Raw genomic sequence first — 24381 nt, 5'->3', positions numbered from 1 at the left:
CTGGCACCTGTAAGAGACAAATGCTTGATGCTCATAGTTGCAATCATTCACACGCACCAAAACCATTTGGTCTAGCTAAGCTGAATAGGGCCAAGAAATGGTTTCTTGTTGTTGTTACCCCTTTGTTTTTGTTCATTGCTCTTCCACCAATGAACATATCTGCCCTGGAACTAGCCACTCTCTCAGAAGGGACCCTAGTGGTCTCCAGAGTTCTGTAGGTCGTTCCAGCAGCAATTTCTGAAGACGCAGACCCCCTTAGTTTCTAGGTTGCTCATTCCAAACAACTTCTTGTCAAATCATGCAACCTACACACACAAAATGGCATTAAATGGCCTCTGAAATAAGTGCCTACACTTCTATCTATGCATTTGTCTTGCTGTAAAAATAGACAACAAACTTCCCAATTTTGCTGGTGCATCTTGTGCAACAGTAGTTTCTGTTAGGTTTTGTTGGTCAATTTCTTTTCTCTTTTCTTTTCTTTTTCCTTTCCTTCCCTTTCCCTTTCCCTTTCCCTTTCCCTTTCCCTTTCCCTTTCCCTTTCCCTTTCCCTTTCCCTTCCCTTCCCTTCCTTTTCTTCCTTCCTTTCTTTCTCTTTTCTTTTCTTTTTTCTTTTCTTTTCTTTTCTTTTCTTTTCTTTCTTTTTTGTTGTTCTATTTGACAGAGAAAAAACAAGGATAAGGAGCAACGAAGGGAGAGGGAGAGGCAGGTTCCCCACCGACCAGGTAGCCTGATATGGGGCTTGATCCCAGGACCCTCAGATCGTGATCTGAGCTTCTGAAGGCAGATGCCTGACTAAGCCCCCACTCCTCCCCTTTTCTAAGCAGGCTATAGTCCCAATATGAGGCTTAAACTCACAACCCCAAGACCAAGAGTTGCATATTCTATCAACTAAGCCAGTCAGGGGCTCCTACTTTGCTTAATCCTTAAAATCATTAACAAATGTAATAGGAATCTGGTGAGTGAGTTTGGGGGTAGCTAGTTTTGTATTAGCTGTTGTCATGGGTTTGCTCCTGCTTTTTTCTATCTGCCTCACCCACAATATCGCGTGTAGTCCAGTTGTAATTAATTAATGGATCAATTACCACCACATTAAAAGAAGTTTCTGTAGACATTCGTATACAGCCTCGGGGTGTGTGTGTGTGTATCACATACACATAAATATGAACAGACTATCCTGTTTGTATTTTACTTGATTTTTTTTTTCAACCGCATCATACCATTCTTCATATAGATCTTTCTGGTGAAATCTTTCCCATCCAATCCGTGCCTTCCCTGAGTACCTACGAGAAACTGCCAACTTTTGTTAACAAACATGCAGTTTAAAAAGTGCTTTACTTTCATTACCAAATAAATACACAGATATCAAAAGAGTGACCACTTACAAGTTATAATGGGAAAATATTTCATTAGAAAAAAGAAAAAGCCAGGATATAAACACATCACGAGGTGTATGCAGGATTTACATAAGGGGAAAAAACCTCCTGGAAGCTAAGGAGGGATGTCAAATTAGACTTAAGCGCAAAGGCATAACGTGCATCTAAATACACTGATTCAAGTTGATTGATTCTGTTACCATTAATTCTCTTAACCTAATTAGAAATTCTCTCCATGAATTCTTTAAATTTGGCATAGTGATTAAAAATTCATCTCAAGTAACGTAGAGGTAAATATTGCCAAGAGAATATTAAAAAAGAGAAGATTAAGAAGGGGAACTATGGACCTGTATTGGATACTAAAACATATGTATAAAGAAGTTAAAATACTAGAGTACTGATTCAAGGTCAGTTGAATCCAGTGTAAAACCCAGAAACAGAAAAACATAACAGAATGTATGATAAAGTGGCATTTTAAGCTAGGTGAGAAAAGATGGATCATTTTTTAAAAATTTTTATTTATTTATGATAGTCACAGAGACAGAGAGAGAGAGAGAGAGAGAGAGAGAGGCAGAGAGACAGAGAGACAGGCAGAGGGAGAAGCAGGCTCCATGCACCGGGAGCCCGACGTGGGACTCGATCCCGGGTCTCCAGCATCGCGCCCTGGGCCAAAGGCAGGCGCCAAACCGCTGCGCCACCCAGGGATCCCGAGATGGATTATTTAGAAGAAGCAAATAACTATTTTTAAAAACAGTTCTTAAGTGTTGGGGCGCCTGTGTGTGGCTCGGTTGGTTAAGCCTCTGTTTATTTTTATTTTTTGTGTTTGTTGATTTCAGCTCACATTCCTCCGTGTCTCTCTCTCTCTCTCTCTCTCTCTCTCTCTCTCTCTCTCTCTCTCTCAGAAAAAAAAAAATCTTTAATGTTGTACCACACTGCAAACTAAATCTTGGATTGATTAAAGATTAAATTGGGGAATAACAGCAAAAAATAAAAATAAAGAAAATGTAAACGTAAGGCTGGGCCAAATCGGAGGATTATGAGGCATGCAGAATTGCGTTTTCATTTCATCTAGGGAATATGAATTGTTCTCCCCTTGTGAGCTTGCACTTGATGATACACATTGCCAAGTCTGACCATGAGAACAGTTTTCTGTTGGCTGCATCTGCTCCATTCCATGGAGACTGACAGGGGTCCCTAGGGATGTGGAAGAGGAATCAACTGAGGGAGAGCATTCGTTAGGGAAGTATTCTGGGGGAACATGCTTTCATGCACTCTAGCCCTAGTCATATATAAATACTACTTTTTTTTTTCTTAAGATTTCATTTATTTATTCACGAGAAACTCAGGAAGAGGGAGAAGCAGGCTCCCTGCGGGGAGTCTCGTGCGGGACTCGATCCCAAAATCCAGGATCAGGACTTGATGAAAGCAGATGCTCAACCACTGAGCCACTCAGGGGCCCGGAAGACTACTTTTCCTCACCCCAGAGTCTTTTGCAAATGTCCCGTAATGCTCAGCCGTCCCGGCAACATTTGAGGGGAAGCCAGCCCAGGTCAAGGGGATCGCGGAGATTTGAGAGGCTTGGGCCTCCTGGGCCATGCTCTTTGGGCACCCTTGGCCATGGGCTCCTTGTGAGCAGGCGAGGGACGCCAGTTTCTGAGGTGCACAGGCGCATTTGTGTTTAGCTGCATTGCTGGGTTACATTTGTTCTGCAGAGAGAGATTTTGAACCCCGGCGCTTGGTCGCTGGGACGTTGCTGCGAGGCCGGCTTGGCTTATCTCCAGCACTAAGTGTTGAGCTCTAGAGGCGGCGAAAAGCTGTGTCTGTGAAGCCTGAAAGCTTTGCGATGAAGACCGTGTTTAGCTTCGGGGGTAACGGGCGAGCTGCCCTTGGGCTTCAAGATCAGCCCGCGGAGGGCCGGCTCTGGCGGCGTCTGAATGGTACCAAACTCGCCAGCCGGGCCCTGGGTACCACATCCCAGACAGAGGTCTCAGAAAGATCCACAAAGCTGCCAGCGGGGGCAATGCAGTGAAAGTGCAGCAGATTCTGTTGCTGGGGATAAATGACTTGAATGATAGAGACCACACGAACAGGTGATAGGGACTTTGCAGCGGCGGGGAGGAGGCAGGGTGGACGGGGAGAGGCGCTCACCTTGCTGGCCTGAGTCTGGAGAGCTGAGCCCTGGCTGACCACCAGGGCGCTTGGCCATCTTTCTTCTGGTGGCCCCGCAGCACTAGTTGGTGGAAGCTTACCTGGGGTCCACTCCGGCCCACTGAGCAACAAAATGTCTTCAGCTGCCTTTGGGCCCGTTCATAATTCTCCGTAGGGAGCACTTTACAGACAGTTTTGACGTGATTTAATGGATTTTCAATAGTAGTAGAAACGAAATTAAGGGGACGCCTGGGTGGCTGAGTGGGTGAGCATCTGCCTTTGGTTCAGGTCGTGATCCTGGGTCCTGGGAGCCCCAGTCGGGTTCCTAGCAGGGAGCCTGCATGTCCCTCTGCCTATGTCTCTGCCTCTCTCTCTGTCTGTCTCTCATGAATAAATAAAATCTTAAAAGAAAAACAGAAATGAAATTAAGTATATATGGTATTTTATTTTTAATGGACATCTTATACGAGTGTTATTAAAGAGTGCATGCTGAGAGAAGTAATTCCCAGAATTACTTTGGATACAGGGCAGTATCTGACTTCTGTGTACAGTTTGTACCTATGTCATTTACTGAGGGACCTTGGAAGGAGATTTGGAATTGGGAAGATGGTTCTGTCTGTGAATAGGAAGTCTCATTTTTCTGAAAATGTGTACTCTTCCCGTGTTTATCAGTATTCCACAACGCAATAGAAACGTTGCGGTTTTAGAAATTTTGAGCTTTTATGTACGGTCTCTGTTCTTTTCATTGTGATAAAATTAAGAAAAATTTTGCAATCACTCCCTATATTGTACACCTGCACCTAATATAATACAATGCTGTATGTTAACAAACTGGAACTAGAATAAAAACTTAAAAAAATTTTTTTTATAGAATACCTTCTAGTTATTAAAATGTACCTCAAATTTCTGCAAATTATTCCTTGACTAACAGCTGAAAAGACGGATAAATGAATGGAACACGTAAGAAAATGCCAAACACCTAAGTGTATGTTAAGACTTTATAACTTGATGCTGGTGACATTTCATATTAGTAGGAAAAGGTGAATCATTCATAATGTTGATGACATATCTGCTATTTGGAGAAAACTAGCTAGAATTGTATCTCATAAACATAAGTTCCAGATGGAATACAGATTAAAAATGTTAAATCTGCAAAATACAGTACAAAAGAAGAAAACACGAATGCTTCTGTGCCCGTTTTTTTATGTTGACAAAGACCATTCTAAGAATGACTTTAAAAGCAAGAGTTCGGGCAGCCCAGGTAGCTCAGGGGTATAGCGCCGCCTTCAGCCCAGGGCCTGATCCTGGAGAACCCAGGATTGAGTCCCACGTTGGGCTCCCTACATGGAACCTGCTTCTCCCTCTGCCTGTGTCTCTGCCTCCCTCTCTCCCCCTGTGTCTCTCACAAATAAAGAAAATCTTTAAAAAAATAAATAAATAAAAGCAAGAGTTCTGGAGGTTGATTCAGCCACATAAAAAATTAAAACTCTCTGTATATCAGAAAATAATATAAGAAAAGAATGTCCTTGCAAAATATTTACAACATATGTGTATCAGATAAAAAAAAATGTCTTTGTTTTACAGGGAAGGTATTAAAGGAATGAAATAGGGGGGCCTCTGGGTGGCTCAGTCAGTTGGCTGCTTCCGACTTCCTCTCAGGGTCATGATCTCTGGGTCCTGGGATTCAGCCCCTGGTGAGGCTCCCTAGTCAGTGGGGAGTCTGCTTTTCCCTCGGCCCCTCCCCTCTGCTGGTGCTCTCTCTCTGTCAAATAAATTAAAAAAAAAATCTAAAATATAAAAGGAATAAAATCCCATTTTCCATGTGTAAGCTTTGTGAAGGTAAAGAATGATGGTACTTATACTCCTGGTTAAAGTTGTTTTTGACTTTTCGGATAGTTCGTTGGTTAAGTCCCAATTGAAAAATATGTATTCCTTTTACCCATGAATTTTATTGATGTAAAGTACGCTTAGTAAATAATTAAAGATAAACAATATGCAATATGCTTTTCTCAGCACTATTTACAATAGCAATGTATTAAGAACTCATCTAATGGCCTGTATAAATTATAGGCAGTGTATCCATAGGCTGGACTACTATGTGACCGCTGAATGTGGCAAAGATAATTGATACACATTAACATGCAAAGCTGTACTTTAGTAGATCATTAAATGAGGGGAAAAAATTGTTTTGATGATACAAACAGATAAGCAGACAGACAATGGTTTTGTTATAGCCAAAAAGATGTGCAAAATATAAAACTAGTTTTCTTGTTTCTTAAAAAAGAAGTCTCTGATTTCTACAGGAAAAGGTATATAAAAATTCCAACAAAGGTTTATTATCAATGAAGTAATCCAGGAGAACAGCAAGAATATGAATCTTGTTGTAGAGACAAAAAGAATTTCTATTTACTTTTAAGAGGCTTCATTGATTTATTTGAGAGGGAGAAATCAGGCACACAAGCGGCAGGGAGGGGCAGGGGGACAAGCAGAAACCCCGTGGAGCAGGGAGCCTGATGACGTAGGACTTGATCGCAGGACCCCCGAGGTTCATGACTTGAGCCAAAGGCAGATGCCTAACTGAGTCACCCAGGTGCCCCTCTTTCTATTTAAAAAAATTTGATGGGCCAGGATTGGTATTTTCTGACAACCTTTATTTAGCCTCTTCAGAAGTAAGGGGAATATTTTTATGTGTATTGTAGATTTTATTATGCATAATTAAATATATACATACGATTTTGTTATGTATGGCTTTATAACGTGTAATAAGTAAATGATTAATAATTTGTTTTAGTTATTAAATCCTTATGAAAATAAAAAATACAAATGATACTGCCATAGCTTATAGAATTTTTGTTTCCCTCTTCTGAAAAAAAAGTAGCAAATATAAATTTTCATTGCTATTTCAAAAGTATTAGTTTACTTTACAAAAGTTTTCTTTAAAAGTACTGAACTTTCCTGTTGTCTTGGTGGCTGTTTGTTGAGCATCAGACTCTTGATTTTGGCTCTGGTCATGATCTTAGGATTGTGGGGTTGAGCCCCCTGTCGGGCTCCATGTTCAATGGGGAGGCTGCTTGAGATTGTCTCCCTCTCCGTCTGCCCTTCACCACATTCATGCATTCTCTCTTTCTCAAAGAAATAGATAAATCTAATATATCTTTAAATAGATATATTAAATATAGTATATATATTAATAGATAAAAAATCTAATATATCTTTAAGTAGATATATTAAATATAGTATACATATTAATAGATAAAAAAAACTATTGAACTCTCCAAATGTATTTATTCTTCAGTCCATGTATTTCCCAAACAGAACCTGAACACAGGATATGTAGCAGACATAGTCTACTCAGGATCTTTTTCATTCTTAAAAAGACTTCATGTTGCCCCGTATGAGCAAGATGAGAAATCTTATGCATTTAGTTTTTAATGCTTTCATTTTTAAGTAATCTCTTTACCAACGTGGGGCTCGACGTTTAAGGACACATGCTCTACTGACTGAGCCAGCCAGGCAATCTTAAGATGAGAGATTTTATTTTATTTTGTAAATGTTAAAAGATGTATTTATTTTAAAAGGAGAGAGAAGGTCATGGGAGAGGGAAGGGACAGAGGGAGAGAGAGGAACCCAAGCAAACTCCACCCTGAGCATGGAGCCTAATGTGGGGCTCCATCTTACGACCTTGAGATCATCCTGAGCCAAAACCAAAAGTTGGACACTCAATCAACTGAGCCACCCGGGTGCCCCTAAGGTGAGAAATTTTAAATGGAAGTATTAGGACTTAATCTCACGTGAAGCTTTTCCTTGGAACGTCCTGTCAAAGGAAAACATTTCTGAAGATCGGAAATTGTAAAAGATTACCTTTACCTGCCCTTTTGACATTTCGATAATATTAAATACTAATATTGGTAATTGGAAATACTTGATTTCTATGAATCTAAACATTTTCTATTAATTAAAATGCTTAATAAAATGAGCTTCCCCACCGCCCCCCCCGCCCCCGAAAAATAAAATGAGCTGTCCCCGTTTATTTGAATCCTGAGTTTCTTTTGGCTTAAACTTCCTTGTAAACCGAAGTAAGAATTACTTAAAAATATCCCTTTGTTATTTTAGTCTCTTTTACCCGTAATGCTTTCAACTACTGAAAATTATTTTAGTTCTTGAACAGTGTAATTCCAAGTATATGACTAGAAGTGCAACAGACCTGTTGAATATGTCATTATTTCATTTAAGGCACCGTAGAGTGTATGATGCCCCACTAGTTATGTACCAAGAAGAAATTTTTAAAAATCATGCCAGCTATAGTTTTAAGACATGTTGAATTAGAAATTGGATTCCAGTGTCAGAGATATTAAAAGGTGACAAAAATGAGCATCTTAGAATCATTGAAATAGAGTATTCTTGCTCATCCTTAAACGTAGCTGCAAAGTAGGCATAATTGGATAATTTTACCTAATTGTAGTGGGTCTTTGTAAGTTGTATTAATAGTTATAATAATACTTGTGCTAGGAACTAGTATTCTAAACACTTTGCATGGATCCTCGCTTAAGGATCACGACAAGAGGTCTTGTGAGATAACTACCTTTTATTTTATTTATTATTACTATTGTTTGGTAACCTCTATAACCTACAGGGGGCTCGAACCCCTGGCTCCCGGGATCGAGTCACATGCTCTTCAGAGTGAGCCAGACAGGTGACCCGAGATAACTATTTTTATGCTCATTTTGTGGATGAGGAAATTGCGATAATTATAAGTGATAACAATTATGTGACAGAGTGCAAATAGGAATCATACTCAGCTTGAGCTGCCTCCTGAGGTCATGCTCTTCCTAAACAGATAGGCTGCTCTTTTAATAGAGTGGTGAATAATCACTAATAAATACTGTACTTTCTTTAAACGAATAATAATTCTTTGTTTTGGAGTCATGAGAAAAACATGGCTCCTTAAATTATGTGAATTAATTTCGTGTTTTGAAATAGTACAGTGTAATTTCCTGACAATTCCTTTCACTTTCATAGGTCTGCTCTCCACTTGGCCTGTGCCAAAGGCCATGTATATATTGTGCATATCCTGATGTATTTGGAATGTGAGCTCAACCTCCGTGATGAAGAAAACAGGACAGCTCTAATGAAGGTGCGTGGTCACAGCTAAGTCTGCCTGAGATGGATTGGATTGAAGTACTTGGAATGAACATTTGTTGCATTTAAACATAACTCTTTGGTGAAGCCTGTGGCATGTTTACTTCAAATTCCCAGAAATTACATTCTGTTTCTTGGTGTAATGCTTACAGGCTGCACAATTCCAACATGTAGAATGTGCAACTATTGTGCTGGGACAGGGTGCTGATCCAAATATTAAGGACGACGAGGGCAACACCGCTCTCCATTATTCGGTGTTCGAGGAGAACATCTCAATAGCCAAGCAGCTGCTTTTACACAAAGCAGACATAGAGGTCAAAAACAAGGTACAGATCAACTTTTTTTTACAATGTATTTGACATTAGATATGTATCTGTATTTGCAAAAGATTTTATTACGTATTTTCATATATAGATACACACACAGAGACCCTGAATTTTATACCTTTGGTCCTGTCATCATGGAAATAACTCCAAAACCAAGGCAGGGGGAGGGCTAGAGAAAATAAGGAGTATGTAAAATCTAAGATCCATCTCCCAGGCCCCCTTCCTCCCCAGTAATAATATTGTCGTATGAGTGCCTGGAAGTAGATGATGCGCTCAGAGCCCACAAAGGATTGAAGGCCTAAAGGGGAGTGTGGTGATGATGGAGGGTGAGTGCTGTGCAGGGTCTTAGGAAATGGATGCTTCTGGGAATGAATAGGAGACTGTGACCCAGAGGAGTAGCTTGGGTGAGTGTAAATGGGAGGAGAAAGCAGCAGGTTGTAATAGGCCATGGGCGTTCTAGGCCCTAAGGTTCAGAAGCAAGGGATCAGGTCATGACATCCTACAGGGGCATCTACTTGTGCTGGTAGCCACTCTGCCAGCCATGTACCATGGTGAGGTCTCCCATTCCAGAGAGTAGCTCCTGCTCAGCCTATGTAGTTCCTCAGTGGGGTGGTGGGTGTCCATGGGGAGCTGGTGATGACCACATTTGCGAGTCTCCCTGCTCTTTCTTTGATGTGCATTACCTTCAGTGGCTGCTCTTGCAGAAACACTGTTGTGTGCCATAGTTAGGGTTGATTTTTCATATTTGGAAGCTCAAGCATTTCCTGAATGAAAATATTTTGATTTAATTGTCTAAGTTTTCACTTTAAATAATGATACTTTGTATTTTTGAGTATTTCATTTATTTGAGAAAAAGAGAGGATGAGAGAGAGCAAACGCAATTTGGGCTTAAAGGCAGAGGGATGGGAAGAACAGGCCTTCCCACTGAGCCAGGTAGCCTGATGTATGGGTCTTAGATGGTGTGGAATAGTGTATACCATGGTATATATTGTGAGAGAAGCAAAGATTCTTGGTGCCAGACAATGTTTGAAGCGAGTTTGTAGAATGACTGCAGGTAATCTGTTGAAGAGGTAGCAGAGGTCTATTTTTTAATTTTATTTTACTTTTTAAAGAGATTTTATGTTTTTGAGAGAGGCAGCGAGCAAGCAGGAGAGAGAGCACCAGTGGAGGGGAGGGGCAGAGGGAGAGGGAGAAGCTGACTTCTTGCTGCAGAGGGAGCTCAAGGTAGGGCTCCATCCTGAGACCCTGGGATCATGACCTGAGCTCATGAGCTGAAGGCAGATGCTTGACCAACTGAGCCACCCACACTCCCTGAGAAAGCAGTCTTTTAAAAAGAAGGAGCAGGTGGTAAAAACACAGAGGTATGAGAAGGAAGGGGCTAATTTTATTTACTTTCTACAGTATATGTTTTAAGTTTTGAGGAATGTATAGTAATTTTAAAATTTAGCATGCAAATATGTAAATTTATAAATTATAAGTTTTTTTTGCACTTTTACAGGATGGCCTCACACCAGTTTTAATTGCTCTAAAAGCAAACAAAGAGCAAATGGTGAATTTTTTAGTAGGAAAAGGAGCAAGTCTACCTGCAGGGTATAAGGTTAAAAGGTACAATATTTTTTTGTTTTGTTTTATTTTTTAAACCTTAGTATTTTGTCTCGAGTGATAACAATTTCTCATGTCATAAACTTTATCTTAATAAGAGGATTAAGTTATAGTCATATAGTGAAAAATGTCAGGATGTCATCTCTTAGGTAGAAAGCAATTATTCTGACAGGCCAACATGAACAGTGTATAGCAGAATTCATATTTCTTTGTAATACTGATTGATGTCATTTGCAATAGTTTTTTTTGCCATAGGATTTTATATTAGCCAAAAGGGTTTCATATTAATATTATTAGTTTTATAATGGGGACTTCTAACTTGTAGTTTACTTTAAGACACAATTCTGGATATCTGAACTCTTTTATTAATATTTTTTAAGATTCTATTTCATACTTTTCTTTAAAAGATGCATAATAAGCATAAGTAGGAGTTTTTTTTTTTTTTTTTTTGGATGACTCTTTGCTTTATTACTTTTTGTTGAAGAATACTGATGTTGTTAGATGATCCCGAAGTGGTTAATTACCATTACCAGATACTCTGGGTTCATCAGTTTTTATTCTTTTTTATCATTTTCATTTTTAATTGGAATGGATTGAAGGATGAAAGAGAAACATAGGTAAATAGACTCTTCCTTTAATGAGGAGAAATCATAGGTGAGTGATAAAGAGAAAAGATATGGACTTTAGCTTCACAGAAGACTAGGTTTAATTCTTAGCTTGCCTCCTTGCAGGGTATGTGACCTTGGAAACATTACTTACCATCACCAGATACCTTTCCTGATATGAAAAGGAGGATAATAATATATCCTTCAAGGGTGGTTGTGTGTAAATAATATTTTTATATATATATGTGTGTGTATATACGTATATATATATGTGTATATATATATATATATAAAATGTGTGTGTGTGTATATATAATGTAATTTAGTGCCTACCACATGCTTAACTTAGCATCATTAATTGCAACTATGACTGTTTTCTTTTCATTAGTGTGAATATTATTACTGTTTTAAGCCTATAGATAGCTTTTATACCGACCTGGCCTCCAGGTGGCTTGGAGGTACAGTGTACCAGTTTAAGGAAAAAATGGGGAATTTTTAAAATGATTTTATTTATTTATTCATGAGAGACACACAGAGAGAGGCAGAGACACAGGCAGAGGGAGAAGCAGGATCTGGAGCTCCAGGATCATGCCCAGAGCCAAAGGCAGACGCTCAACCACTCTGCCACCCAGATGTCGCAGACTGGGGAATTTTTAAAAAAAATCCTTCACCTATTCAGATCAGTGACCTCAGCATAGTTTCTTGCTCATCAAAGGGTTTTACAATAGCAACTTCTACTATAATACCCAAGTGGAACCAGAGGCTTCTTTTTTTGTCCCTTCATTTTAGCCGTGGGGTTAATTTACAAAGATGAACACTTGGACATGTTAGTGGTCAATTCTGTAGCATCATGTGAGATATTACCTTGATGAAGTATATCAGATTAGGTGCTTAAATACTCTTGAGTTCTTAAGGATGAAGTTATCTCTCTGTTATTTTAGAATAGCCCTTATGCTTGCTGTAAAATATGCTGTAAAAGATGAACCATGAAATATAGTCAGTCTTCTCTTTAGGGAGGTTTTCTTAAGATGTATATGGATGGACTGCAGAAGAATATGCTATTATTAATAGTATTAATATGTACGTGTTTACATTAAAATGCTAGTTATTACTGGGATACCTGGGTGGCTCAGCGGTTGAGCGTCTGCCTTGGGCACAGGGCATGATCCCGGGGTCTGGGGATCGAGTCCCACATCTGGCTCCCTGTGAGGAGTCTGGTTCTCCCTCTGCTGATGTCTTTGCCTCCTCTCTCTCTCTGTGTGTGTCTCTCATGAATAAATAAATAAAATCTTTTTTAAAAAGTGAAAATAAAACATGCTAGTTATTTCTCAACTGAGGTTTAAAATGTAGTAAAATAGTGTTACTTCCTATGTAACAGCTGAGAAGGTATAATTTGATTCAGGCACTTTAGGATGGCAGTGAGTTAGGGCCTATCATCACCCAGAAATCAAGCAAAAGGCTAGACTAGTTAGAAGTAGCAATGGGTGCAGGATTCTTTATGTCAGTTCTCTTGAGACCTTTATCCTTAGGGATCCTCACTGTATCTGTTTCATTCCAACTATAACCCTTCTGCATGGGGTTCACATAATGTTATATAGCTGGGTGCTTCTTTAAAGATATTTATTTATTTATTTATTTATTTATTTATTTATTTATTTATTTATTTATTTATTTATTTTTTGAGAGAGAGTGAGCATAAGTGAGGAGGAGGGGTGGAGGGAGAAGGAGAATCCAACACTCTGCTGAGCTGGGAGCCCAACACAGGGCTGGATCCTGAGACCATGACCTGAGCCAAAGGCAGATGCTTAACTGACTGAACTACCCAGGCACCTCAACGTCTGTTTTTACTAACTAGTTACTTGTGTCCTAAGATGTTCAGTTTCACAGAAAACTCTATACTCTTCCTTGTGGGTTATCACCTATACTTTCCCCCTTGAATTTTCCAAGAACCTAAGGATTTCCCTAAGACCAGAGAGGCAGTCCTCTTTTATAAGCCATTTGGATGGAAAAAGGGACATGCTCATCATTCTGTGGTTTCCTTTGATTCTGTTCCTGCAGCATTGCTATTGAAACTGGTTCTGCAGTCCAGTCATGATTGACTTTTGCTAATAGGATGCCCTTACTGATCCTCATTCCTCAGTCCTCATGGTGATCCACACTTAGAATTCAAACGTAAACTTTTTTTTGTTTATTACGTATGCTTATATGCTCAGCTGCTCTTCCAAAGCCACTGGCATGCTGTTCCGACAGCTGGACCTCCTGGCTTTAGCCCCATACACCCTTCCCTTCACATTCAAAAACTTTACGTGGAAACCATATATTAGCCCAGACCTTCATGATGAATTAACCTTCAAGGATTTTGTTTGTCTTTTCTGCTAGCAGATTTTAGTTGGGACCATTCTAAACTATTAAAGAAGTTCAAATACTACAGGAAGAGACTGGACTTTCCTTTCCCCTTTGTTCCTACATCTGTACTCGAAGCCTGCTTTATTTTTTTTTTAATTTTTTTAAAAGATTTTATTTTTATTTATTCATGGGAATACACAGAGAGGAGGGAGAGAGAGAGAGGCAGAGAAGCAGGCTCCATGCAGGGAGCCTGACGTGGGACTCGATCCTGGGTCTCCAGGATCACATCCTGGGCTGAAGGCAGCGCTAAACCACTGAGCAACCCGGGCTGCCCCCCAAGCCTGCTTTAAATCCTGTGGAATACCTTTTCTTATTAGGTCATGGAAGGTCTCATATTGCCCTTCCCAGAGTTGTGGGCATCACCTTGCCTGAGAGGCCACGTTTTGGGTATAATACCTCATTAAATCCTCCTAACGGCCTTGTAATATAAGATGGTAAGATTCCTGTTTTATAGAGGAAGACTTTGAGTGGAAGAGAAGTGGCTGGTCCAAGAACAAAAAGCTGCTGGTTTTAGAGCTAGGACTTTGGGATTTGAGACACTTTCCATTATGGCAGGCTAACTCTTAGTTTACTGAGCTATAATGCCCTCAATTCATGACTGGTTCACCTTACTTTTGTTTCTCCTTTAATTATAATTAGATACTTAATAAAAAAAGTTTTTAGAACTAACAAATTTGAAGTACCTATGGGGTAATTTAAGTTTTGATGTTAACCCTGATATTGTTTGAAAAATCTTAAGAATTTGATATATCTGGTAAATGTTTTTCATATCAGTATTAAAAAAGTCACATTGTCACTCTTTCTTACACGTAGCAATGACCAACTAATTTCTGAACATGAAGAAGAAATGAAACCTGAAAATTCTTCAGAGAATCATGATCTAGGTACGATTTTTTAGAGTGAATTACTTATGGTGGTCCTAACATAGATGAAGTCAGAGTGAGGCAGTTTTGATAATGAAAGAGCAATGAAAAAACAAAACAAATCCAATGTGTAAATTGCATGGGTATTTGTTTTGTTTCTTAATTTCTTTCTTAATAGTCTAGGATTCAGAATTTGAGAAGTTCTTTTTGGTAATTTAAAATGTGAGGCAGTATTGTCTGAAAAGAAATTCGTTATCTTAGTATTTTTTAGATTTTGTTTCTTTATTCCTAAGAGAGACAGAGAGGAGAGGCAGAGGGAGAAGCAGGCTCCATGAGGAAGCCTGATGTGGGACTCAATCCCAGAACCCTGGGATCACAACCTCAACCAGTGAGCCATCCAGGTGCCCTCATTATTAGTTATGATACTTAAAATATCATGTGATATCTTTGTGTAAATAAGAAAAAAAAATATTTAAGTTGGTATGTTTTATGTTTCCTTTATCAACATGTTATAAAAGTTATACTGGTTATACAAATGGATATTTTAACTTTTACAAGTGGATTTCATTTAGTAAATATTATTATAGTGTGATTTGTCTCATTATCCTTAAAACTGGAACTCTGCAATACCTTGCTGGTACTTTACACAAATGGCAAACAATAAGAACTGCAAAACTTAGCTAGTGTGCAGCAATACCAATGAGATTGCTTGATTTTTAAGGTGATTACCTATCCTACAGAAGCCTGTTGAGGAGCACAGGTTATTTTAGATGCTGTTGCATCAACGCAGTCTCACTATTTGTGACTTCACTTCTCTTAAGTCAGAATGTGATATGTTGACTTCATTAGGACAATGTTCTCTCCTGTTCGTTGCATAATACTGTAGTTTTTTGGAAATAAGACACTCTGTTACCATTAGTCAAAAGATGATCATAATAAATATTCGAAAAGGGCAACTTGGGCTCAACAAATTATAATAAAAGCACAAAAATATTTTTTTTATTAAAAATTTTATTAAAAGCAGTAACAAAGATGTTACCGTTGCTCCCCAGAGGTGGCACCTAGTGCACTGCATGGTCTGAAATGTAGGAAGAAACCTTTAACTTAGTGGATCTCTATCACAGAAATCTTTAGGTTGGCTTTGGTTTTGCAAGTTATAGGAAGCAAAGATGAAATAGAGTTTTGGTCTTTCAAGGTGCTCATAATAGAGCTGTCTTTGTGTTGTGTTTTTTTTAAGATTTTAATTTATTTATTCATGAGAGACAGAGAGAGGCAGAGATACAGGCAGAGGGAGAAGCAGGCTCCATGCAGGGAGCCTGACATGGGACTCAATCCAGAAAGTCGGGGATGAGGGCCTCAGCCAAAGGCAGACACTCAACCGCTGAGTCACCCAGGGGTCCCTGTCTCCTTTCCTGCTTGGCTAATTATCAACAGCTTCAGGCATATTTTCACATGCCAATATCCACTGACCAGAAGAACTGTGTTTGTCTCTGTGTTTCTTTTATATAGGAAGAAAACTCAGAGGCTTGCAGTAAACTTCCCCTAACATTTTATAGGCTAGGTAACATGACTTGCTTGTTCCTAAACCAGTCACTGGTAAATCATGTACTATGATTAGCTTAGAATAATCATTTCTCCTTTTGCAGGTGGGGTGAGACCACATTCTTTGTATATTGGGACAATAAATATCCAAATAAAGCTGTGGTTCTCCAGCAAGAATAAAGAATATGGAATGGCTGTTGGGGAGGGAGCCAGCAGGGATTGATTGGAGAATTTGAAACAGAAGAGTTATCAGATTAGATTTGAATTAGGGCCCTTTGGCTATGGCATAAAATGGGGCTCACCAAGCTTTTCTTAAAAGGGCCAGATAGTGAATATTTTAGGCCCTGGGGTCTCACACTCTACCATTGTAGTGTGAAAGTAGCCATAGCAATATGTATTGAGATAGATGTGACTGTGCTCCATTAAAACTTTATTTACAGAAACAGATGGCAGGTTGGATTTGGCCTGTGGCCATAGTTTGCAGGCGTCTCGTGTGGAGGATAGATTGAAGAATACCAAGTTAAAGATACTGGAAGACAAAGGAAGCTTTTATTTCCTTAGCCAAGTATCAGTCCATTTTGAAATTTTCGGCCCTCTCTACTGAACAAGTCAGGAGGCTCAATTCATTCCATTTAAAATGTTCTTTTTTTCTAGGCCTTATGTCTTTCTCTAGAAAAGATTTTAAGAAGAGTTTATTTATTTGAGAGACAGACAGCACAAGCGAGGTGGAAGGGCAGAGGGAGAGAGAAAAGCAGACTCCCTGAGGGTCTCCACCCAGGACCCCGAGATTGTGACCGGAGCCGAGCCAAACTTTGTGATGAGGTGTTTCATCCTGAACTTAGCAGTCTCTACTGAGGAGCTGAAGAAGTTCCGTTGTGCTACAGCCAAATATGTGTAGTCTGTTTTAACTGCTCCTACTAGTGGAAGTCCAGGAAAATCATGCTATTTAAGTTTGCCATTGTCACTTTATGATAATGATTCTGCTAATGATACCATTTCCTGTCAGTCTCATAGGGTTTGGTTACAATAATGGTAACCATTAGAAACATCCACTTGTATGTACCACATTCTGATAACTAGAATTCTTTTCTTGCATTTGGTAAATAAAGAGAAAATGAGATTTCTTAATGCATTAACTGCCTACCAATAGTACAGTTAATATCCACTGTAGTGTGGTTTCTAGGTGTGGTCCCAAAGGAATACTTTTTAACCAATCATCATCGGTCTTACACTTTTAATATTCTGTATTTTTCTATTGTTGACTTAAAATGTATTTTGCTGCTTTCTTTACTAGTGGCTGAGAAGTCTGAAGAAGACTCCATAAGCAGGTAGGACTTTTATGGATTTTTAAAAACGATGTGGTAACTAAGGGAGTGAAGAGGAAAGGATTTGTTGAGTGTTGTCTTCTGGGCTAGACACTATATTATGTGCTTAATACGTATTACTTACATAGTCATTGCAATAGTTTCACCAAGGAGCTGTGCTGTTATAGCCTACTTTTTATTAACTAGTCAGCTGTAGTTCAGGGAGGTGGATTAATTGACCCAGGATTCCATAGTTAATGAGTAGCAGACCCATGATTTGAATGGTAGCTCTGTGTGGCTCCCACATACATTTTTTGCCCCTCAGCAGCACTGGAATTAAGATACAGATCTTAGATCATCCCAGAATGTCAAATTTCATGTTAACTCTGAAATAGAGTTTTCTTAAGAACCAGGCAAGTCCAAGAATTCTCCTAATACATTTGACACAACTAGTGATAGCTAGAGGTAATTATTGCGGTGGGAACTAGTTTCTGGTTTTTACTGTCAAAGATTTTGAAGTGGATCTCAGTTACCTATGGCCACAGTACCATAGCTTTTTACATAAGCAAGCCCTAATCTGGCAAGCTCTTACATATAGTGACATCTGCTCTCCTTGAGATGAATGATTTTTCTGAAAGTGAAGGATATGTAATCTAGGTATAGACCATGTTACGTTAATTAAATTTATCATCTATTTAGAGGATATTTCTAACAATTGTCTATTTACTGACTTCTCAGTCTAATTTTCCCTTTAGGCTGGCACCCTTGATAAGTTCTGTGAAGCTTTTTCTATTTTTGTAGACTTTTTTGCTTTTCTCCATGTCCTTTCTATACTCTTCTCTTGATTTTTTTTTAACTTCTCCAATTTTTCTTGCTGTTTCTTTTATTCCATTACTTTTTTTATCATTTCTGCCAGCTAAGGATTCTCCATTTTTCTACAGACAAAATGAAAAGCAGATAGAATTTCAGGGTTTTAAAGAATCTTAGAGATGTGTTAATCAAAATACTCTCTGATGCTGTAACCCATGTTTAACATCCTTACCAAGTGGTGGTTGAAGTGGAGAATCTGAAACTCAAAAGGGATTAAAGTGACTTAAAGAACCACACTGGGTTGAATAGGAAAGAGTTTTTGAAATGATGTCAGAATATTTGGGTTTATGACAAGATAGACAAAGATCAATTACAAAAAGAAAGAACACAAGATATTGGGTGTTGTTTAGAAAAGCATATTAAAATAGAGTGTTCTGTGGTCATCAAGACAGTGTGGTACTGGCACAAAAACAGACACATAGATCAATGGAACAGAATAGAGAACCGAGAAGTGGACCCTCAACTTTATGGTCAACTAATATTCGATAAAGGAGGAAAGACTACCCATTGGAAGAAAGACAGTCTCTTCAATAAATGGTGCTGGGAAAATTGGACATCCACATGCAGAAGAATGAAACTAGACCACTCTCTTTCACCATACACAAAGATAAACTCAAAATGGATGAAAGATCTAAATGTGAGACAAGATTCCATCAAAATCCTAGCGGAGAACACAGGCAACACCCTTTTTGAACTCGGCCACAGTAACTTCTTGCAAGATACATCCACGAAGGCAAAAGAAACAAAAGCAAAAATGAACTATTGGGACTTCATCAAGATAAGAAGCTTTTGCACAGCAAAGGATACAGTCAACAAAACTCAAAGACAACCTACAGAATGGGAGAAGATATTTGCAAATGACATATCAGATAAAGGGCTAGTTTCCAAGATCTATAAAGAACTTATTAAACTCAACACCAAAGAAACAAACAATCCAATCATGAAATGGGCAAAAGACATGAAGAGAAATCTCACAGAGGAAGACATAGACATGGCCAACATGAACACGAGAAAATGCTCTGCGTCACTTGCCATCAGGAAAATACAAATCAAAACCACAATGAGATACCACCTCCCACCAGTGAGAATGGGGAAAATTAACAAGGCAGGAAACCACAAATGTTGGAAAGAATGCGGAGAAAAGGGAACCCTCTTACACTGTTGGTGGGAATGTGAACTGGTGCAGCCACTCTGGAGAACTGTGTGGAGGTTCCTCAAAGAGTTAAAAATAGACCTGCCCTACGACCCAGCAATTGCACTGTCGGGGATTTACCCCAAAGATACAGATGCGCTGAAACGCCGGGACACCTGCACCCCGATGTTTATAGCAGCAATGGCCACAATAGCCAAACTGTGGAAGGAGCCTTCGTGTCCATCGATAGATGAATGGATAAAGAAGATGTGGTTTATGTATACAATGGAATATTACTCAGCCATTAGAAACGACAAATACCCACCATTTGCTTCAATGTGGATGGAACTGGAGGGTATTATGCTGAGTGAAGTAAGTCAATCGGAGAAGGACAAACATTATATGTTCTCATTCATTTGGGGAATATAAATAATAGTGAAAGGGAATATAAGGGAAGGGAGAAGAAATGTGTGGGAAATATCAGAAAGGGAGACAGAACATAAAGACTCCTAACTCTGGGAAACGAACTAGGGTTGGTGGAAGGGGAGGAGGGCAGGAGGTGGGGGTGAATGGGGAGGGCACTTGGGGAGGGCACTTGACAGGATGAGCACTGGGTGTTATTCTGTATGTTGGTAAATTGAACACCAATAAAAAATAAATTTATTTAAAAAATAAAAAAAATAATAAAATAAAGCATTCAAGAGAGTCCGGAGCAGCATTTCTTTTTGTTGGTTTAATTGAAGGAACTAGCATACTTCAGGGTTTCTTTCCTTTTTAAAGATTTTATTTATTTATTCATGAGAGACGGGGGTGGGGGAGGCAGAGATACAGGCAGAGGGAGAAGCAGGCTCCATGCAGGGAGCCTGACTTGGGACTCGAACCTGGGTCTCCAGGATCATGCCCTGGGCTGAAGGTGGCACTAAACCGCCGGGCTACCCGGCTGCCCTACTTCAGGGTTTCTGTTTAGAAACACTAAAATCAGTTGAGCCACTGGCAAGAGTGTTTACAGCAAATTAGGAATGGGGATATCATCGACTTCTACCCCACCTTACAGAAGGTGGCTTAGATCCTCTCAAATAATGGGGGGAATGGAGATTCTGAACTATATAGATGTATGGCCCAAGGTAGTGGTCTTGTGATCTCTCCACCTCCTTTCGTAATTCTCTGATGCCCTTCCCGTGTATGCGTAGGGTTTGGTGGGGTAGGACTAGCTGTCAGATCAATAACGAAGCTTCATCTGGGTAGTTGGTAACATGCCTACATTGAGATGACTGCGTGGATGACTCAGACTCCATTTAGCTGGTTCTCCAGGAGCAGGAAATGGCTCCTATTCTTGGTCATTTGAGCCTTTCCTTGTTTTGGGAATCTGTGCCTTGGCAGCCTAAAGACTTAAACGTTGGAGAGTGCCACTGAGCCCTGCAGAGGAGTAATCCAGGAGTGGGAGCTCACAAAAAGAAAATATTAGGCAGTGTGTGGGGAAATAGAGGTACAGATATCGGGACTATTTTTATAGCAGTCCCTCTTCTTGGGTATCTGAGTGCACTTGATGATTTTTAAGGTCTTGCTAGTTTATGTGGATGTAAATAAGGCAGGACTTGTGAAACTTGTATTTTATAATTTTTAATCTTTTAATCTCTTCGGGAATAATATTCCCACTAATAACATATAAATTTGTTCTTTAACATTTGTAGATCTTTTTAAAAATTTAAGTGTAGTTGACACAATGTTATGTTGGTTTCATGTGTACAACATAGTGATTCAGCAGGTCTATATTGTTACCCCATGCTTACCACAAGTGTAGCTACCATGTTTTACTGCATAATGCTATTATAATACTATTGACTATATTCCCTATACTGTACTTTTATCCCTGTGACTTACTATAACTGGAATGCTGAACCTCCCACTTCCCTTCACCCATTTTGTCTGCCCCCCACCCACTTCCCTTCTGGCAGTACAGAATTCTCTGTACTTATGAGTCTGGTTCTGCTTTTTGGTTGTTTGTTCATTTGTTCTGCTTTTTCTTTCTTTTTTTTTTTTAATTTTTATTTATTTATGATAGTCACACACACAGAGAGAGAGAGAGAGAGAGAGAGAGGCAGAGACACAGGCAGAGGGAGAGAAGCAGGCTCCATGCACCGGGAGCCCAATGTGGGATTCGGTCCCGGGTCTCCAGGATCGCGCCCTGGGCCATAGGCAGGCGCCTAACCGCTGCGCCACCCAGGGATCCCTGTTCTGCTTTTTCGATTCTACATATAATTGAAATCGTACAGTATTTGTCTATTTAGCTCTGACTTATTTCACTTAGCTTAATACCCTCCAGGTAATCCACATTGTTGCAAATGGTAAGGTTTCATTCTTTTTTGTGGCTGAGTAATATTGCTCTGTGTGTGTGTGTGTGTGTGTGTGTGTGTGTGTGTGTGTTATGCATCTGTTGATGGACACGGGTTGCTTTCGTATCTTGGCTGTTGTAAATAATGCTGCAATAAACATTGGGGTACATATGTCTTTTCAAATTAGTGTTTTCTTTTTCCTTGGGTAAGTAAGTACCCAGTAGTGGATTACTGGATCATGTGGTATTTCTCTTTGTACTTCTTCAAGGAAACTCCATTTTGTTTTTTTACAGTGGCTGCACCAATTTCTGTCCCCATCACTAGCGCACGGGTGTTCCTTTTCCTCTGCATCCTCACCAATATTTATTTTTTTGGGTGTGGTTTTGATTCTAGCCATTCTGACAGGTGGAAGGTGATAATTGTGGTTAACTTTTGTCCAGTTAGCTGTCAAACATTTCAGAGAATTCCTTACCTGTCACACTTAGTTATGGGAACTAAAACTGGGGCTTTACTGGGTATTTCACAGGTTAGGAGAGGTGAAAGCAAAATAGATAACTAAACCCTTTTTAAAAACAGAGGCCAAGAGGCACCTGGCTGGCTCAGTCGGTTAAGCGTCTGCCTTTGGCTTGGGTCATGATCTCAGGGTTCTGGGATAGAGGCAAGTATGGGGCTCTCTGCTCAGCGGGGGGCCTGCTTCTTTCCCTCCCTCTGCCTGCCTCTCTGCCTACTTGTGCACTCTTTCTCTCTCTCTCAAATAAATAAATAAACAACATCTTAAAAAAATAACACAGAGCCCAAATTTTGAAAGACCTGTACTCTGAAAACATTGGTGAAAGCAATTGAGGATGACACAAAGACATGGAAAGAATTCCATCGCATAGATTGGAAGAACACCTATTGTTAAAATGTGTATAGGACCCAAAGCAATCTACAAATTTAGTGCAAAGCCTATTAAAATCCATTGACATGTTTCACAGAACTAGAGCAAACAACCCTAAATTTATATGGAACCACTGAAGACCTCAAATAGCCAAAGCAATATTGGAAAAAGAAAAACATAACTGGAGATATCTCTATGCTAGATTTCAAGTTATATTACAAAGCTGTAGTAATCAAAACGGCATAGTATTGGCATTAAATAGATACAAAAAATCAGTAGAATAGTATAGAAAATCCAGAAATAAACCTATAGTGATATGGTTAATTAATCTTTGACAAAGCAAGAAAGAATATCCAGTGGTTTGAAAAGGCAGTCTCTTCAATAAATGATGCTGGGAAAACTGAATGGGTATATAAAAGATTGAAACAGGACCACTTTCTTTCGCCATTTACAAAAATAAATTCAAAATGGTTTAAAGATATAAATATATCACATGAAACCATTTTATCCTTGAAGAGAGCACAGACAATGATCTCTCTGGTATTAGCTGTAGCCACATTTTTTTGGTTATGTCTCCTGAGGCAAGAGCAATAAAAGCAAAATAAACTGTTGGGGCTACATCAAAATCAAAAGCTTTTGCAGTGAAGGAATCAATCCACAAAACTAAAAGGCAACCTACGGAATGGGAGAAGACATTTGCATATGACATATCTGATAAAGGGTTAGTATAAGAATATAAAGAACTGATACATCTCAACACCCGAAACACAACCCCGGTCAAGAATGACCAGAAGACATCAGACATTTTCCCAAAGAAGATGTCCAGATGGCCAACAGACATATAAAAAGATGATCAGCATCACACGTCATCAGGGAAATGCAAATCAAAGCTACAATGAGATAGCACTGCACGCCTGTCAGAATGGCTAAAATCAAAACCACAAGAAACAAGTGTAGGTGAGGATGTGGAGAAAAAGGAACCCTGTTGCACTTTTGGTGGAAGTGCAAACTGGGACAGCCACTGTGGGAAACCGTATGGAGGTTCCTCAAAAAGTTAAAAACAGAACTACTGACAATCCAGTAATTGCACTCCTGTGTATTTACCCAGAAACGACAAACACACCAATTCAAAGGGATACATGCACCTCATGTTTTTACTACAGCATTATTTGCAATCATCAGCCTAAGTGTGCATGCTGATGGATTAGTGAATAAAGAAGTGTGTGTGTGTATATATATATACATATATGTATATATATACATGGAATATGGAATATTGTTCAGCCATCGAAAAGAATGACATCTTGTCATTTGCAATGACATGGTGAAGCTAGAGCATATTATGCTAAGCAATGTAAGTCAGAGAAAGACAAATATCATATGATTTCACGCCTAAGTAAAATGTAAGAAACAAAATAAAAATAAGTGAAGGAGACAGAAAAGAGATTAACCAAGAAGAAGACTACTATAGAGAACAAACTGATGGTTACCAGGGGGGAGGTTGGTAGGGGAGTGGGTGAAATAGGAGATGGGAATTAAGGAATGCACTTGTCACCATGAGCACTGGGTGATGTATGGAATTACCAAATCATTATATTGTATGTATGAAACTAATGTAACACTGTGTGTTAAGGGTACTGGAATTTAAAAAAAAAAAAAAAGCTTAACAAGAATGAGGCTAAATTTTCGTATTTCAAGAAACTTCATTTAATAAACAGCTGACCTTTTACTCGATTTTTCTTTTAAAAGAAATGAACTTGTCTTTGTTTTATATTTTTGCTCTAAAGTCTTTCTGATAAAGCTGATATTGATAATTCATGGCCTTCATCAATTGAAGACTTAGGTCCTCCTACCAAGG

At 39.2% G+C, this 24381-nt stretch overlaps 1 protein-coding gene across 10 annotated transcripts in view; it reads left to right on the top strand.

Annotated features, from left to right (window-relative positions):
- Positions 1–24381, top strand: part of LOC140615870 (ankyrin repeat domain-containing protein 26-like) — a 185417-nt gene that overhangs the window by 73094 nt on the left and 87942 nt on the right. For all 10 annotated transcript variants that reach the window (XR_012016381.1, XM_072795925.1, XM_072795926.1 and 7 more), the window contains 6 exons: positions 8541–8655; positions 8813–8986; positions 10485–10591; positions 14413–14483; positions 17299–17332; positions 24311–24380. Coding sequence is in view for 9 of the 10 variants with exons in the window: in XM_072795925.1 (XP_072652026.1) it covers positions 8541–8655; positions 8813–8986; positions 10485–10591; positions 14413–14483; positions 17299–17332; positions 24311–24380 (571 nt within the window). In the remaining variant the exon portion in view is untranslated. The remainder of the gene's footprint in view (positions 1–8540; positions 8656–8812; positions 8987–10484; positions 10592–14412; positions 14484–17298; positions 17333–24310; position 24381) is intronic.

This window comes from Canis lupus, chromosome 24 (assembly GCF_048164855.1).
Source record: "Canis lupus baileyi chromosome 24, mCanLup2.hap1, whole genome shotgun sequence".
Taxonomy (NCBI): Eukaryota; Metazoa; Chordata; class Mammalia; order Carnivora; family Canidae; genus Canis; species Canis lupus.
The sequence above is the reverse complement of the archived record's forward strand: the minus strand, read 5'-3'. Positions and strand labels throughout refer to the sequence as shown.